This window comes from Filicampus tigris, chromosome 3, assembly GCF_054856515.1.
Source record: "Filicampus tigris isolate MCC_2025a chromosome 3, RoL_Ftig_1.0, whole genome shotgun sequence".
NCBI lineage: Eukaryota > Metazoa > Chordata > Actinopteri > Syngnathiformes > Syngnathidae > Filicampus > Filicampus tigris.
This window is the reverse complement of record NC_141219.1, coordinates 15833621-15848906: the sequence shown is the minus strand read 5'-3', so window position 1 is coordinate 15848906 and position 15286 is coordinate 15833621. Positions and strand designations below refer to the sequence as shown.

At 38.7% G+C, this 15286-nt stretch overlaps 1 protein-coding gene across 5 annotated transcripts; it reads right to left on the bottom strand.

The window, feature by feature from the left end:
- Positions 1–1319: 1319 nt before the first annotated feature.
- On the bottom strand, positions 1320–10215 carry isl2b (ISL LIM homeobox 2b). 5 transcript variants are annotated; one of them, XM_086025526.1, is made up of 6 exons: positions 10008–10215; positions 9606–9795; positions 9246–9511; positions 7453–7751; positions 2622–2789; positions 1320–2031 (listed from the first exon to the last, which is right to left on the bottom strand). In XM_086025526.1, the coding sequence occupies exons 1-6, from the start codon at positions 10063–10065 to the stop codon at positions 1915–1917; spliced, it is 1098 nt and encodes a 365-aa protein (XP_085881652.1). In that variant the 5' UTR covers positions 10066–10215; the 3' UTR covers positions 1320–1914. The 5 variants fall into 5 exon arrangements, with proteins under 5 accessions (XP_085881652.1, XP_085881654.1, XP_085881655.1 ...); XM_086025528.1 differs by having other exon boundaries at positions 2622–2780; XM_086025529.1 differs by having other exon boundaries at positions 7465–7751.
- Positions 10216–15286: the final 5071 nt, after the last annotated feature.

Here is a 15286-nt window from a genome sequence, read left to right as displayed (position 1 = left end):
AAAGCCTCACGGGGTCTTTAAAATTACGTTCACGAAATGTAGATACTTTTTCCAAGAACAATGTTTTAAATGTTAACAAAAATTAAGTGTATTTGTAAAATTCTATCATGCGTGGTCTTAAATTGGGAATAAGTACTGCAGCCAAGCCTAAAATAAACCCATGACATTAAAACATAATTTTATTTTCATTGATGTAAAAAAACGTGTTTGTTCCTTTTTTTAAATCAAGACAGAAAAACATCTGTTCGTGGCTGGCTTTGAGGGGGAAATAGACGCTGTTGCCATTAGAATCCATAAATGTGATGTATTTTTTAAAATTATTAAAAAATGTTTTTAAGAAAAGAATTGAAGCATTTTTTTGTATCAAAAAGCATTTTAAAAGATCTATAATAAATTGTTTGCAATTAATTGTGGAATTGTTTGCAGCCCACCACCGCGCACAGTTGAACAAGGTTTGCATTCTTTGCTTTTTAAGCGCCATTGTTATTCTGCACTTATCTGCTTTATCTTAATCCAGCTGCATTGTTGATTTATCTTATTTTGGGGAGCCCAATTACACGTCTCTTATCTACCCTCTGTCTTTCAATACCGCCTTTAAACACAGATTATTTTTTTTCAATCTCCCTTACGGCGGTTTATTGAATACATACGTAAATTATTGTTTCAATACAAATATATACATACATACACAATTTAAAACGCCGTTTTTGAGGCATTCCTGCTTTTTGCGTGCTTCATTTTAATTTTACATCAAGACGACCTTTTAATACTCGCTTCGATAAACAAAAAGTGCAATAATTAAAAATAGAGTAAAATAAACCATGGAGGCGATAGGCTGCTCCCTTGACTTGCTTTATAGGGTCTGTGTGAGTTGTGTGTTGTCCGTGCGCGCGCGCGCGTGTGTGCGCACGTGTGCGTGTTGGGTTTGTTGTCGGTCTCAGTTGAGTGTGTATCAGCTGATGCCAGAAGCAGATAAGCCGCGTTGGCCGCCGTCTGCGCAGACCAGAGGAACTGGACAGAGCAGCAAGCTTCTTTTTTTTTTTTTTTTTTTTTTAGTGGACACAAAAATAAAAGGACAGCCAGCTCCCACGATGTCACGAGGAGGCAAAACGCAAAATGCAGGTGGTGATATATAACATTGCTCAAGGCAGGCTCCTGACTTGATCAATCAGGAGCAACGAGCATTCACGGAGTTTTCTCCGTTTTGCTGATGGGTGGAAAATGCAAAAATATATTTTTTTAAATTCATGTGTTTAATTTAAATAGGCAATTCAAATAAAAAAAATCGCAATTCAAATGAATGCTGCACTGACACGTACTTGTGTATTCAATTTTTTTTATTATTATTTAGATCATAATATTCCTTTTACGAATCGCCCTCCTAACAATAAATAATATAACAATAATTTAGTTCTTCTGTTTGTTCGAGGAGCTCAAACAAGCTTGTATTTTACAACACGAATAAATTGCCATTTTTCTCCTTGTTTTGTTTTGTTTTTTTCTCTGTTGTTCATGCCCAGCGTAAGACAAAGAGTCCAACGTATACATATAAAAAAACAACAACAAAAAGACGTCGAGGAAACAAAATGACACAAAAAGATCACAATGAAGGTGACGAAAGTTCAGGAAGTGTTTCCTAGTGTTCAAGTCTCATCATGGAGGTTTGCTTGTACGGTATATCCACACAGAAAGGCTCTGTACATCTTTCTTCATGCAACATCGCCAGTTAGTCATCCAACTTCCCCTCCACGATTGGGAATCCCCCCCAAAGAAAAAAAAAAAAAAAAGGAGAAAAATCCTTTTCCTTTATTATGGTCGATGTGATGAGCTGCTCACATGCAAGAGGGAATTGAGGAGGAGGATTTCATGCTGCAACGTTTGCAGGGGGCGGGTGCCTTGGCGGAGGTCATAGTTTCACGTCTCCACCGGGCTCGGTACCATACTGTTGGGGGTGTCCGGTAACTGAGAGGATAAGGATGTGACGTCACTTCCGGACGAGTTGCCCAGCGAGCCTGACTCCGAGAAAGACACCTGCAGACACAAGCCACAAGTAACCCACAAATGCAAATCAAGAAATACAATTTCATACAGTACAACATGCAATATATTTTAAAATATATGGTATTCATATATATTTTAATGTAAAGCAAATTGACTGAACTCGTTTTCATGCTTTATTTTATGTTAGTCAAATATACTGAACATAGTTGCTGATTAAGTGACGTTTTAAGCAGTTTGCATATTCTGCAACATACTTTCCAAGAATGCAATTGGCAATACAATAATAGGCAACTTTTTTTCCTTGAACCACTGAAACAAATGAACTTTATACCATCATCTAATTTATTGAGCCACGTTATATGCATTTACAACACGTTTAAAGGCCATAATAGAGAGTCGAGCAACATATGGGCAAAAGTATTGGGACGTGTCTTTGCTACCACTCAATCTCAAATATCTTGCGAAGACATTTTGCTCAGTTGTATTCTTTAAGGACCTATATTTAGATATCAGTGGACCAAAAAAACGGACCGACGGATAGACAGATAGATAGATGGATAGATAGATAGAGAGAGAGAGAGAGAGAGAGAGAGATAGAATGGAGGTGAGAAGCCACGCACCAGTTGTTGGAAGGCAGGCTGGTCCAGGTCACTCTGCAGGGCAAACTCGCTGAGGGCCTTCCAAGGCGGCTGGTAAGTCTGGACCTCCACCGGGTTGCCCTGCACTGTGCTCTCGTGCCGGATGGGACTTCCGGCCACCAGGGGCGTTCCCGTCAGGCCCTGCAGGTTCTGATGGTCGTTTAGAAATCAATATGTATTGTTTTGCCTTTCACATCAAGACTGTGCAAAAGTGCCGCATCAGAGCTGGAGAGTCAATATCTATATAAAGTGCCTTTGAGATGTCCCCATTTCACCCCAAAAGATGAGATTTTACATTGAATTTCAGATTTATTGTATGAAAGAGAGAGAGACAAAACACAAGTGCAAATATTTACTCTGCAACTATCCACTTTTTCAGCCTCCGTTGAAGAAAGACAAAAGGCTGCAGGTCAAAATGTCACTGAAAACATAAGAGTGGTTCTTAAAGGGCCGATTAGCCCATAGTGACAGAGTGGACAGCAATTTCATGGACACATACAAAATGTTTCATGTGATTTTATGAAATAACTTGCTCTGGAAGATAAAACTATGTATTTTTGTCCCATTTAACCACTTACTACACACACTGTAGTTAACACAGCTGTGTGCCGGACAAAGATGCCGAACATTTTTTTACTTTCCGTTCAAATGTTTGGCCACTGACATCGATCGTCTGTTCTGCGACATGTTCATGTCAATTGACAAATGAGTGATTGTGATAAGACATCAAAGGCACTTTCATGATATCGAGCCAGAACACAGCAAAGCAAGGTATTGACACAAACTGTACATGCTTTTCATACAGCAACACAGCATCCTGCAATCAGATAATTAGATACCATCAGCTCCAGCATCTGCTGTGATGTGCAAAATAGTGGTTGTGCAGTGACAATTGCTTTCAACACAGCAGTGCGGGAGATGTGTGTGTTAAGCTTCACACTCCTGTCTGGTCGCAGCATTACCGACTTCCCTTTGTTGGCCTCCCGCCGCTGTTACGGCTTCCAAAACATAGCCTATAGTCCACTGATCAACCAGTGCTGTTTAGACGCGGTGTCCCTAACGTCTGGCTACAAAAGCTACTGACAGCAAATGGGGACTTCTCGATCAACCTTTGCATCACAAATGTTATTTGTTAATATGCCAGTTCAATAAAACATTGTTGAGAATGTCAGTTCTTCAAAATTCCAAATTTTCCTTTGCAGGTGCAGACATTAGGGACCCCTTGTACAGAACAGTGACACAGGAAAATAGCACTGGTCAACAGCTAAAATCAGAGATGGTTTCATGTGTCCCTTAATGTACACTCTTAAAATTGCTGGGTCAAAATTAACCCAACGCGGGTCACAAATTGAACTGAACCGCTCCCTGGGTCTATTATTTTTGTGCCAAACAACCCAAAGTTGGGTCAAATTGACCCAAGTAATGGGTCAATACAGGTAACAGAAAAAGCTGTAATGACTCATGCACATGCGCATGCTCATGCACATGCACGTATACACACAAACAACACAGACCAAATTTTGGGGGTGACGACGCAACGGTTTTAAGGGTGTATTTTTTTAATCTGATTTGAAAAATATCTTTCCTTTTTTTCCCAGTACATCCTGTTTTTGAGATATTCACATTTTTTTGTTTTGATTTTGACCTATAAAAGCTTGGACAATGCAGATTTTACCATGCTTCATATTATATAGCTGTGACGTTTTCGGAAAAATTCCACCTGTTGCTGAACCTAGCTTTTAATTCAGAAATATGAAAAGTATTAGAGCCTGGATTCAGCAATCAAATCTGCAGTCGCATATTTGTTAACCATTTAACCACCTAATCCCAAATCCATTCGAATGGTTAATTAATTATAACTTTTGCAGAAAAACATGCCATAATAGTCCCCAAAAATGTCCAAAGTCCAATTTGGTCATAATGGTAAATGGAGTGCACTTCTACAGCATAGCACTTTTATTTACACCATATGTTGTCCATAGCTTCTTACTTACTTTTTTGAAAGCATATCGGCAGCATATATGCAGCCGCCGTGCAGCCATGTTAACTATTTTTGCCCCTTTTGGTAAAGTCTTAAATCCATCTGTGTTCTGTTGTACTAGCTAGCTAGCGCTAAAATAAGATTAACATCAATAGAGCCGAGCGTCCAAGTTTGCAAACTCCTTTCGAGCTAGCACGGGGTGAGAGGCCAACAGCGAAGTAACGACAAAGGCGTTGATACACTGCCAAGATGGGCTTTATTGACTGATTGCTGCAGTTTAAAATAATGCTCATTAGCTGGTTAAACATCCCCATACATGTGCAAACACTTCGGGGTGTTGGGTCTTGAACAGCGTGCGTCACATTTTGCTAAATTTCTGATTGTGCATTCATTTATAACGGCCAATTCACATCTCAATTCGAGTCACCACCGATTCGTGCATGGCCCTACTAAATATTTTACTGTAGTGCACATTATATTATTGAATTTTTATACTATGAGAACCTGATGTGCTGTAGGGAAAAAAATGAGCGCAGATTTGGAATCAGGGCAAATAAAAAATAATCTGGAAAAGTTTACTTTTAAATTACTACGAAACATTTGCTGACTAGTGTAACAGGCCAGGGGTGTAAAGGGGGCTTTGAGACTCACTACTGGCCACACGATTAGATATAACTGTTTTCCGTTTTCTCGTGAAGAAGTGAGGTGCGTGCCAGCCAATCATAGTGGCACCAATTGACAAACACCCACTCACATTCACACCTAAGAATAAGTTAGAAATCTTGAATTGAACATGCATGTTTTTGGAATGTGGGAGCAAGCCGAAGTAACGGAAGAAAACCCACACAAAAATGTGGTTTTATATATTTTTGCACTTTCCAAATCTTTTGGAATTATTTTCCATTCTTTCCAACATCCAAAACTGACTTGCAGTTCACATGCTGTTTTGTATTCCTATAGCTTATTTTTGTGTGGAAGTTCAATACTGTTTACCGAACACATCAGGCTAATTCCTGGACGTAAAAGCGCTCATGACAATAATGTTCACTTGCACCCTTTCTTTATTAATCCCTGGGTATTTATAGACAAGCAGCCATTCCCACTCCCATTCAGGGCTGATGGGCATTTTAGTCTTCAATGAAGCTAACATGCATGAATTTGAAATGTAGCAGCAAAGTCCACACAGGGTGGGCTGAACATGCAAAATGCACAGAAAGGCTGGAACCAGGATTTAAACCAGATTCTCTCAACTGTGAGGCAGAGGTGTTAACCACTGTTACACTGTGCGGCTACGTAATCTCATAAACATCAAATTTGTGAAAAACGGAGCATAGTTTCCCTTGCAGTGTTAGCCATTCGTGAGTAAATATGAAATATTCTAACCAAGATGTGAGGCGGACATGCTAACCACTAGAAGACCGTTCTGTCATGAGAGTGATATTAATCATTTTTTATGTCATGTATTTATTTGTTAATCTATATTTTGCACAGCATGCAACTGTCTGTAATGTTTTTACCGCCTCACAATTTAAATAATACAACATTTTTGAAACTCAACATTATGACCAGGCTGTAGTGGCTATAGAGAGAGCAATGGTGGGCAAAAGCATGGCCCAGGTTCTACATATGGCCCACTCCCTTCTTGAATCCGCGCAACACGGTCATTTACTTTCTCAAGAGCCCTGTAATATTTATTGCATTCATTTTGTTGATTTCCCCTAAAATTGATTAAATAAAAAATATCACTGGCGTCAGGCCAAAACCTTGTACCTCCATAACAGTCACTTTTCAAGAGAACCCAAAAATGGCAAGTTTGTTCATCCATTAGCATTGTATCGTGAAAGAGGGCAAGCCATTTTCAACGCTTATGATTAGTCAATAATGTGTAAAAATAACACCCACCTGTGTGGACTGACCAATAGTATACGTTTTTGAAGGAATATGAAATTCACCCAAATGTGATTTAGGAGGTTTTGGCCTGATGCCAGCGATATATTTTTTAAATTCACTAATCTCATTAAATAAATGTAGTTTAAAATGCAATAAAATGGAGGAACAACCAATTTAAGATGTATGTTCCAAAATTATTATTATTAATTATTAAGCACAATGTATTAAATAATTGGTTAATTGATTAGAATTTAATGGTTAATAAATAATACAATGATGTTACATTCTCATTAAAATCAACTATTTTACACACTTTTTTTAACTTTTTTTTTTTTCCAAATTAAATTTTACATCATGCACAAATGATGTGACACATCTGTTCGTTAAAAAAATAAAATAAATGTGGCCCGGGCCTGAAATACTGTTTAGAATACTTTTTAAATAATAATCCAATGCACAGAGTGTACCTAATAAAGAGTCCACTATACACCAAATCTATTTCCTCTTTTATGTCAAACAAAATCATTTCATTCAATCCGGTCAATGCTTTGTAATTATGTTAAATATGTCCATGTATGTAGAAAACATGTATGACATGAGGTCTCTGTAGAAAATATCTATAATCTTAGAAATTACTGTCAGATACAACTCCCCCATGCACAACTCCCTTACATTTTTTAATATAACTGACATGGTCCATGATTATGACTGTAACGCTTATAACCTTGTTTTGTCTGACAAACGTCTCTGTTTTTGTTGCGACTTTTTCAGCTCGGTTTGCTGTAAAACCTATTTTCTTGTTTTGTTCGCTCAGTCTTTACGTTGTTTATTTGTGTAGAAGGAAGCAGCTGGCATATCTGATCGCTTGAGTTGACACCAAAGACAAGGCATGCAAACAAACAAAAATGCTCATGAGAAGTAATGGAAGCGCGCTTGACTTACGAAGATGCTTACAGTCTTATCACTGTGCTGCTGCTGCTGGAGCTGCTTGATGAGTAGCGACTTCTTCTTATCCTTGCAGCGCTTGTTCTGGAACCACACGCGGATTACTCGGGGGCTCAGGCCGGTCATTTCCACGAGCTGCTCCTTCATGAGCGCGTCGGGCCGCGGGTTGGCGTTGTAGCACGTCCGCAACGTGTGCAGCTGCTTCTCGTTCAGCACCGTGCGCACCCGCGTGGTCTTCTCCGACTGCTTGTGCACGTGGTTGCGATGCGGGGCCTGCCGCACCGTCACCGGCTCTGCTTGGAAAGGGGCGTCGAGGTCCGTTAAATTAGAGTCAACAGTAAATTAGAGTCAAAGACCTGCACGTCTTTGGAACGAACATACAGACGCTGCACAGGAAAATAGCCCGGAGTCGAACCAACAACCTCGCGACTGAGGCGCATGTGAGAGCCACTACTGTGCGCCGTGTAATATGTGAAAATGTACAAATAAAAAACATCTTTACATCTTATATTGGCATTTATTTTTACATATCTAATCTAGAACAGACCTTTACGCACGCGCACTAAGCTTTACAAATATTTTACCTGGTATATAGTCGATATAGAAATGTCACACTAAATGTGAAAAAAAAGTCTTCTTTTTTCTTGCTTTAGCGTATAGTCGATAATGTCCACACAAAAAAAGTCCGCGCGGTTTAATTTTTCAAGATTGAGGCGTGTGTGTAAAAACTGAAGTTAGCTCATACACACGCACTCTCTCGTGTGCACGCGTAATAGCAGCTTATTCAGATAATGACAGCGGTACAGGAGGTTCGCCTTAATGGGATCAATTATGACAATTTAGCCTGCAGTCCAACGCAGGCTGTCAAAATGTGCAGAATAGAATTTACTCTTGAACAATATTTACCGTAATTTCCTTTTTGCGACGTGTCTATTTTTAACATTTAGTATGCTTTCCCCATCTAAAATTCACTTTGAAAAATATTGTTGACCAAAAATGTGAAACTAAAAGTACACTACATTATTAACATCAACAAAAAATACGAATCATACCACAAGCTTCATATATCAATACAAAATCAGACCGGGAAATCCTGTGATGTATGTTAACATTTATCTTTCCTATCTTATTTAAATAAGACTTTGTTTTAATTTAAATGTATGTAATCACAGTCGCATTTTCTGCTCACGTGGCTCACGTCTTTTTCCCCCCAGATTATCAAACTGCGACCAATAAAAATAACATATCATAATTTAAAAAACATTAATAACAATCATACCAAAACATGCAACCTCAATTTCGCTCTATTTTTGGGGGGTACAAGTATGCACTATATTAAATATAAAATTAAAATGATATCGCTGGATCTATTTATTTTTGTAATTTACGTACCATGTTTTTATGCATTTCAATTCAATGTTTTTGTTTCTTATTTTTCCAACATGTTGTTTACTATTGTAACGCGAGGCCCTTTTGTGACAACAACAGCACTGCCACTCTCTTAAGTATTAAAATACAGGTTTTTCGTCAATGTGCACGTACTGGAGATATATTCATAGGAACGTATTTTGAAAACTGGGGTGTGTCATAAAAATACAGGAGGTAGGCTATGCATCTAATGAAGCTTACTAAAAAATATAAGTGCACAGTGCCTTAATACTACTACTACTACTATACTACTACTACTACTAATAATAATAATATTAATAATGATTAAAAAAAATAAATAATAATAAATGTCTAAAAAGTAGTCCTAAGTATAATGTCGATGTAATGGTAACTTGTCGGACCTGCCAGGTGCATGGCTCTGTTGGAGTGCATGTTGTGCGAGGGGCTGACGGGGCTTCCAGCGGAGCCTCTGTCCAGCAGCAAGCTGTGGTCGGCTCGGCACAGGAGCTCGTCCTCCCGCAAAGAGAACTCATCGCCGGGCAGCAGCTGGCGGCTGCACACCGAGCAGCGGAAGCACTCGATGTGGTAAACGTTGTCCCGGGCCCTCATCACCAGGTCGCTGCTACTGAAGCCCAAATTGCACTTTGCGCACTTGATGCCGAACAACCTGCGGCCCGTAGGAGGACACAAACAAACAAATAAACATCTTCGAATGCCGTTTGGACGCGATTTTGTACGTTTTACCGCTCGCGCCGCATTACCTGACGTAGTCTCGCTTGCAGTAGGTTTTGCCGTCCCGCACGAAGCAAGTGCAGCTCTCGTCCAGGTACTGGCTGCACTCGGCACACTTGAGGCAGGCTGCGTGCCACTCGAGGTCCGGGGAGACTCTCAGGATGTACTGGTCGTGGATCTGGCTTCCGCATCCCACACACATGGCGAATCCTGGCTTCTCTGCGCACAGCACAATAGCACCAAAGTCATTTTTTGACACCTTTTCCTCCAAGAATCGAATTGCATTCTGCACGTTTTTGCAAATGCGATATATGGAGTAGGAACTGCAATAAAGAACAACGCATTATTGCATCATTTGCAAAAATGCCTGTCTCCTTCCTCCCACCACCGTGAAAATAAAAATAAAATAAAGATCTCCCCCTTGTACTTACTTTTGGAATGATCCCCCATATCACCCAAAAAAGAAGAGCTGAAAATAATATCCACCATACAGGAAGGAGGAAGGGGCGAGCTGGAGGTGCGCAAAAAAAGATGAAGTGTGTGAGGAGTGAGGAGTGAGGAGTGAGTGGCCCGTCCCGAGGTTGCCTCCCTCACAACTTGGGACAAACCCCGACTGACTGCAGGCAGGACGTCCACGAGGAGGAGGAGGAGTGAGGAAGGCCAGGAGGAAGAGGGAGGGGGGCAGTGAAGAGGCTGCAGGGTCCCACGCGCTGCAGCTCTGATGTCATCACGTCCGAGCACGACCCTCCAATCCCAATTAAACAAATATACACATCTTAACCAATTTTGGAAAAAAAAAAAAGCCAATATATATAGCAATTCTGATCATTTAAAGACAATTATGATGATGATGCAAGGAGGAGAGCGATTATTACATTACCATTATTATTTATCTAAGATTAATATCATTATTACTATTATTAAATTACCAATAATGATATCATCATTATTGTTATTTTTATATCTTCATATAAGCCAATTTTGCACAGTAACTGAACAAAACAGAAATTAAGATGTCTTTTTTTAATACATCCATGTCTGTCTGTCTGTCTGTCTGTCCATCTATCTATCCATCCATCTATCTATCTATCTATCTATCTATCTATCTATCTATCTATCTATCTATCTATCTATCTATCTATCTATCTATCTATCTATCTATCTATCTATCTACCTATCTATCTATCTATCTGTCTAATCTTACTTTTGCAAAATAACTGACACTATTAGCTATTTGTTGATTAAACAATACGTTTATTATTGTTTGCATTAATACAACATACTGAGTCAGCAATATTCAAAAACATCAAACATATTACGTATGAAGCCCCATGATAAATACATTGCTTATATTTGTAACGAAGGGCCTAATATAGAGTGAGTGTCTATTGTGATTCTGCATTTTTCTGTGTAATTCAAATGAGGAAATACGTTTGTAACATAAAACAAAAACAAAAAAGAGGTATGTACGCTCCCGATTTGGGTGGTAAAAGGTCTACCTCCATTCACAATACTCATCTGCACAAGGACGACATCTAACGGACATAGGTGGCAACTACAATTTATTAGGCTTTTCTCGATACTGACATCATCCGGCGGGCAAACGTTGCATGTTCTTGAATCAATGTTAAGCATGCAAAAAAAAAATACCTTTCTAAAAAGTCATAGAGTGTGTATCTTAATAATGCATTCGAATAAGGAAGTTGTACTTTCAGGAGTAATCAGATGAGTTTTAGGCAGATTGAGTTGTACATCTTGAGGGTTGTAATGTGTTTACGTGAAGTGACGTACTGTCAGCTCACATTTCTAATGGCCTCTCGATTCAATTTGAATGCAGTGAACTGATTCCAACTTATTTGAATGGAGCTCGATGGAATAACTGAAGCTGACAGTTTTTTTAAATTACTATTATTATTATTACTGAAGCCCGTCACTACAATCATACTCAATAGGAATTGGAAGTTAAACTGATTAACACTCTCATTTGCATTCGTGTGCGTGTGTATAGCGAAGTTTTTTTTTACATTAATAATATGTATATATATATATATATATATACATATAATGTATGCATGCATCTTGAAGGAAAAAATAATATGGGTGTGAACTTTGACAATAATTTATAGTTTCACTTATAAAGGTTTCTTTTTAGTTTGTGTTTTTCATCAGTCAATATCTTTTTTCACTTGCATGACGGTTAAAGCAGAAGTCAACCCCAAAATGTTCTTTACAATATTATGTTATATGCAGCTCCTGTATTCAAAACACAGCATTCTGATTAATATCGCTTCTGTGGAATATGAGTTAAGCAGTAAAATGCACCTGAGCCCTGAGCAACTGTGATGTCATTTTCAGTCGACAGAAGTGACAAAATGGCCACACCCTGAGATGACTAAATACGGGTGCATTTTGCTGCTTAACTTAAAAATAAATTTTACTAGTGGAGGATCATAGAGATCATTTTTGAAGATAATTTTTTGGAGGGTTGACTTTGAATTTGTGATTGCCTTTACACAGTAATACAGGTTTTAACACCATTTTTTTTTCCTGGAACTTATTTGATCCATTTCCATTATTTTTTGTAAGAATTGTTTACAAAACACTTTCAGCCATCTGAATCTGATTGTGATTGACCGTAAAGGTTTCATTGTACTACTGCAATATGCATATTAATTTTCTACATGTTACATTCATACAGGTGTTTCTCAGTAAATTACAAAGTATAATATGGTCGAAAAGTTCATTTATTCAGTAATTAATGAATGTATCCAAAATACTTGCAAACAATACAATTCATTCTTAAAATATAAATATTAAAATCATTTTTGATTGTTACTTGTTATAAGTGACAAGTCCATGTCACACAGTCAAAGCAATGTCACTCTTTTCCATCATATGTAGTCCTTCTAGGACATAATTTCCAGATCATTTTATTACACACATAAGAATTAAGGCAGACATGACATACACACTTACGATATCATCCCCAACTCATAAAACTTCAATAACAAACCTCCTCTTAAGACAGGGATGGGCAACTTAAATACTGGAGGGGGCACATGGGACCACACACTTCCTAACCAGATGTATGACAAAAATGCCACTTTAAATATGCGCAAAGTATGTGCTCAATGGTTAATGTTGTTTTTTTTAGTCACTGGTTTTGTGCCGTCCTTGAATGCATTTTTTTAATAGAGCTCTTTGCACAGAAAAAAAAAACACCGTATTTTTTGAATGTTCAAACCTTTTGTTGTTGAAGGGTGTATCTTTTACATGCATTGAGATGTACAGTGAAAAATGAAATATTAAGTGCAAGGATTCATTTTGTATATTTTCTCACAAAAATGAACTCAGTCTCAGCCAATCATTGTGAAGGGAATTATGAAGAGATCCAAACAGCAGCTAGTCTTACAGAAAACCTTCAGGCTTCTCCTTGAAAGGCGCTTTGCACTGTGTATGAGCATTAAGATAGCCGACGAGGTTCCATTGTATTTGACTAAGAAGGACAGAGTCACACATGTGACTGTTTGTGACCTGTCAATGAAACAAACATGTCGTCCAATAGCTGCGCTGTCCAAATCACAAGACAAAGCTCCCAAAAGAATATCGAATCAAGCTTTGATGGCCCATTAACATCATCAAATATGCATGGAACACTCGCATCATCCACTTAAACTTTGGCAACGGACTCGCGTCTGGACTGTGTGTGTGTATGTGTGTGTGTGTGTCCCAGGCCATTTGACGGAACTTTCCTGTAGTGCCACATTCTCTTGAATGTTTTACATTGGGATGGCACTCTGCCTTCATTGTAATGCCAGACAGATGAGAAATTCACAGTGGTTGTTCTAATAACCTCCTCACTACCTCTCTCCAAATGTCTGAAATGTTGCCAGTTTGTTTGGGTGTGCTGGATGGATATATATATATATATTTTTTTTTTCTTATATATTTTTCTAATTAACCCTGGCCTGTACTGGTGAATATGATATATATGTATATTTTACGTTTTACATTTCCTTGTCATAGAATTAAAATGTTAAGTGAACATTTAATTGCCAGTTGTTGTTGATGTTTGAAATCTAAAAGTTCAGTGAACATTTATTTGCCAGTGATATGTCATGTTTCAAATGGACCAAAAGACAGGTTTAAGGATCTTGGAATTTAACTTAAAAAGTCAAAAACAAAAGGTAGACTGGTTTGCTAAAATGTGCTTGGATTTATTGGTGTAAAAAAGAATTTCAGGCGAAATGGTCGCCCCCCCCCCCCCCCCCCCCCCCGCTTTTTCACCTCACCAAATCTGGCCCTCTTCGCAAAAAGTTTGGGCACCCCTGGTTTAAATGATTCACAAGAACAAAAAAAATTTTGCAATTTGTGTCTGATTTTAACAAGCTGTCAGCTACAAATGGAATTAATGCAATCAAGTCATCAGAGGCGTTCAAATATGTAAACACCGATCATCACAGATTCGAGAGTATGTACATAATTATCACTATTTATTGCATGTGAAAAAGAGTTCCTCGTGCGATGGAGGCCTTTGTGAGAGGAGAAGCATGTTGCAGATTTATAATTCATCACACGTGCGGTTAATGCAGCATTCACATGATAATTAGGATTAATTTTTGATTGGCGCCTCAGGGCAGCGCTGCATTGCAGCGGCGGCCATTATTACCTTATTAGTGTAACTGTCAGGCGCCTGCTTTAGTTTACAAATGCACTGTCTTGTTGCTTATGGGCGTCACGGACAAGAAGCGGTGTCACTTCGATGAGGCCGATGCGCCGGTGTGTTTGTATCAGTCACAACAATGCTGTCATCAAACACTTTTTGCCCGACACATCATCACACATTTGTTATTTGTCTTCATAGATAGGGAGGGATTACATTCCGTTTGTGTTTATTGGTGTGTCGTATTCTGTCGTGTTTAGCAAAGCAGAAAAATATCAATTAATTGCTGTGCAAGTAAAGCAACAATCAGCGTGATGTGTTGGCGGTTTTGCACCATGGCTCCACCTACATTTGTGAAGGTCAACTTACATGGCCTTACATTTTTTTAAAGAATATGTAGGCCCACTAGTTGAAACAAGGCGTTCTGATAAACATTGCGTTGAATGCAATAAGAGTTAATCCACCCGTTTTTAGCCATCTCTGAGGGCGGCCATTTTGTCACTTCTGTCGACCGAAAATGACATCACAACTGCTCAGGGCTCAGGTAACGACCAATCACAGCTCACCTGTTTTCGGAAGCTGAGCCGTGATTGGTCGTTACCTGAGCCCCGAGCATCTCTGATGTCATTTTCAGTCGACAGAAGTGACAAAATTGCCGCCTCCTAAAATGGCTAAAAAGCGGGTGGATTTTACTGCTTAACTCATATTCCACCTTAATCAGAATGCTTTGTCTCAATTAGTCGGCCTGCACAGAACATATTCTGGAAAAAACTATGTTTGGGTTGACTTCCACTTTAAAGTCACAGTAAGGAACAACTAAGTTTAGTTAGCACTGTGTGTTTGTTTGTTTTACAGCAACTACAATGCAATTTTCACAACTACACCTGGTGCTTAACATACAGTCCTCTCCAAAAGTATTGGAGCGGCAAGATCAAATCTTTTGTTTTTGTTGTATACTAAAGACATTTTGGTTTTGTACCAAAAGATGAATATGAGACAAAAGTTGAGGATTCCATCTTTTATTTCATGGTATTTACATCTCAATGT